General features: G+C 37.5%; 1 protein-coding gene across 8 annotated transcripts; it reads right to left on the bottom strand.

The window, feature by feature from the left end:
• LOC141653521 (protein NONRESPONDING TO OXYLIPINS 2, mitochondrial-like) lies at positions 1-3,234 on the bottom strand. 8 transcript variants are annotated; one of them, XM_074461306.1, is made up of 3 exons: positions 2,998-3,215; positions 2,535-2,711; positions 1-320 (listed from the first exon to the last, which is right to left on the bottom strand). In XM_074461306.1, the coding sequence occupies exons 1-2, from the start codon at positions 3,126-3,128 to the stop codon at positions 2,561-2,563; spliced, it is 282 nt and encodes a 93-aa protein (XP_074317407.1). In that variant the 5' UTR covers positions 3,129-3,215; the 3' UTR covers positions 1-320; positions 2,535-2,560. The 8 variants fall into 8 exon arrangements, with proteins under 8 accessions (XP_074317407.1, XP_074317411.1, XP_074317413.1 ...); XM_074461310.1 differs by having other exon boundaries at positions 2,593-2,711; positions 2,998-3,200; XM_074461312.1 differs by lacking the exon at positions 1-320 and adding an exon at positions 338-604 and having other exon boundaries at positions 2,593-2,711; positions 2,998-3,200.

The raw sequence follows: 3,234 nt of genomic DNA on the forward strand, positions 1-3,234 counted from the left end.
TACTTAAGAAAGACGGGCATGGATAACAGATCAAGTATTGGGTTATCATCAAAGATACAGAGTGAATACATGAGAGTAAATCATATGGTAAAATAGGGAAAACTTTATCCAGTTCAACTGGCAAAATTTAAGAGACTACGCAAAGTCACAGCTTGCTATCTTATCCAATGTGTGATCAAAATAAAGAAATTGAGCATCTCTAATTATAGAGTTTATACATGACAATTTGCTCGCATGGGCTTGAGTTCCGACTGGATAATACTGCTTCTCGGATTAGCAAAGATATTCCCATACTCACCTGGGTACCGACAGACCAAGCTCTAGAGCAGACAAAAAATAAATTTGAATCAGCAGATGGTATAAGATCAACAGTTTACGAATGTTTAAAATGTTACTGTTGGAGTATAACATTCAGAAACCTATTGTGTAAACATCAAATCGCATTTAGAATGTTTACAAGCGTTCTCCGAAAGAATGTACACAATCAAACACGACATCCTTTTCAAACCCATTAAGTCAATGATTTGAAACCATTATGCCTAAGGAACATGAAGCACTGGTGGGTTGAGCAAATCTCCAACCGCTCACGTACCGTCAATCTCATCTGGGAAAAGAAGCAGGAATGTCACCATGATGTCCTCATTAAACTAACATTCAAAGACTTACTTTCAAGAGAATACTTCAACTAAAGAATGCATCTCCGGGAACTCATAAGGAGCGGCAAAGGGGCACACTGACTTCATTAAAGACAACTTTTTGACATGAAACGAGACACAAGGCTATTATAACACAAAAGGGTAGGGGATTCGAATTTCCGACCTATAATAGTCTACAGGCTCTCAGTCTAGCCTTTTAAGGCATTGGGGAAGTGAAATCCAACACCTCCGGGGTGAAAAGAGGATCGGACAGTCAAGAGTCAAGACACTCCGCATTAGCTGACCAATAACAGTCTTAACAAAACATCCAATTTCCTAAAGGAAGTCAATCATATATAAATATATAATCAATGTACTTATTTTCAATAGATAGAAGAGTATGTGTTCAATCACAAAACAAAGGGAATGTTCTCCTATAAAAAATGACCGTTTCTGCTCCTTGAGATAATTCTTGAAGTTCAAAGTTATACTAGAGATTGAAAAGGTAAACACTAAGCACATCAGACACAAAATCAAAAGCACAGTGTCTTTAAACACAATACACAGCCTAAGATATCCACCACCAGCTGGTAACACATAATGGGAGCACTGCTCAGTTGAACGACCTCCAGACCTTTCACGAATCATCAAATTTATCTGGGAAAATCAACAGGTATGCCATCATAATGTCATCGTTGGACTAAAAATCAGTTATTTACACTGAAGACAATATTTTTAAGTAAAACATGTTTCTCCATGTGTTGACAAAGGCAATTATTTATGATACGTATATATGTTATTGTAAGTTAGGTATGTGGCAGAGTTACCTATACGTTATTAAATAAGCCACAGTCAACACGCGATACACTCTTCGACACATAATTATTTTAGATCAGTTGAAAACACAAACCCTGGTATTCACTCTTCTGACATGACTATTTTCTGAGATTTTAGAAACATGACAAACTCTGGAATTCACTCCTATGGGCATTACCCCAAATCAGTTGAAAACACAAAGCCATATTAGGCACTACAATTAAAAGCACACACAATGGCACAAGTATCAAGTCAACAAATTCCTTATAAGCAAACAAACAATAACTTATTGTCTAATAATATGCATTTGGCATAATTCCAGAAACAGGATCGAGTTGCTGAACAACTACTGAACAAATAAAGTAAAAGCCTAAGTCCACTGCTTAAAGTTATGAGGAGAAAAGGCCTTGGCAAGAGTATCACATTCAGCTCAGGAAAACATTAATCCAAGATTGAGTATCTGAAATTCTGACCACATGGAAGTCATGGAGAAAAAGTAATGAATCATGCTTACAGACTAGCAAAATTAATCAGTAGGTCTTTCCAACAACTAAACGAGTGAATCCTTCGATTACATGATAGAATGTATATTTCCTATAAAATGACAAACTTTTCGCCAGACGCAGAGGGTTCATGATTCGCGGGTCCCAGTTTATTCTTTCAAGCAAATTGATATTATGTGCCTGCAGGAACCAAATACTCTAGTCAGCTTAATGTTCCACGCCAGACACACAAACATTCACCCACCCTTCAAATGTATACTGTTATTTCCTCTCCCGATACAAAAGGGGAACAAAAGACCTGAAGCCCAACGAATTCCCAAAACCACACCAAACTTCATATCCGGAAGATGATTCTAAGCCTAACCACGCGTTTGACCTACCCCCTTCTCCCCCAACAAAAAATAGCCTAAGTCAGAACACATTAAATTTAAACATATCAAATTTAACCACATAAACAGTAACAGTCTACCTATAATCTCTAAAATAGGCAATATGGATTATTTAACAATAACTCGATTTCACAACAATCATAAATGCATAAAATAAAGACCAATAAACGAAAAAGAAAAAATTCACTCACGTAAAAGAAAGCGAAAACAGAAAACATTAGAGATCGGGAGAGGTACGGCAGAGTGTACCCTGAGAAAGAGCTCTGCAACTCCTTGAAGTAGTGCTCAGGCATGACATCAACCTCGCCGTCGCCACAGCGTTATGCAGCGGCATCATCGACGCCACGCCTCCCAGCTCCCTCGGTATCCTAACCAATCCAATTTTCAATTTCAATAATTAATTGGATATCGAAACAATCAATACAAGTTCTTATTTAAGACGGTTGTACTCTATCAGTCACAATCATTTGCTTACCTTTTATATTCTTTGTGAGCGGTATTTTAATCAAAGTTAAACAAATGATCGAGACGGTCTTAAGGGAGACTTACTAGCAAAACTAATACTTCATTCTATTAATTTAATTTGATTTGATTGTATACGTTTTTCAAAATACGACCAAGAAAATGTCAACCAATTGTGACGAAAAGAGATACCTGGAGAAAGTGAATCTAGGGAGGGGAGATGCAGATGATTTAGCTGAGGAAGCAGCAGATTGTTTAGCGAAAGAGGATCTGATGGATGATAATGATGCTCTGTTGATGAATCTACCGCATTTCGACGCCATTGATGATGAAGATGATGATTGTAGATCTTTGAGATTTCGAGGGTTGAATTTTTGTGGGGAGAGAGAGAGAGGGGGGGAATTGGAAATCTAGGGTCTAGGGTTTTAG

Source organism: Silene latifolia, chromosome 4 (assembly GCF_048544455.1).
Source record: "Silene latifolia isolate original U9 population chromosome 4, ASM4854445v1, whole genome shotgun sequence".
NCBI lineage: Eukaryota > Viridiplantae > Streptophyta > Magnoliopsida > Caryophyllales > Caryophyllaceae > Silene > Silene latifolia.

What these genes read in the sequence shown, in the direction of transcription:
- LOC141653521 (XM_074461306.1), bottom strand. Translation starts at nt 3,128, where the DNA reads ATGGCGTCGAAATGCGGTAGATTCATCAACAGAGCATCATTATCATCC. An exon ending in CCTAGATTCACTTTCTCCAG is followed by an intron (nt 2,712 to 2,997) that starts GTATCTCTTTTC and finishes TGGATTGGTTAG; the next exon opens with GATACCGAGGGAGCTGGGAG.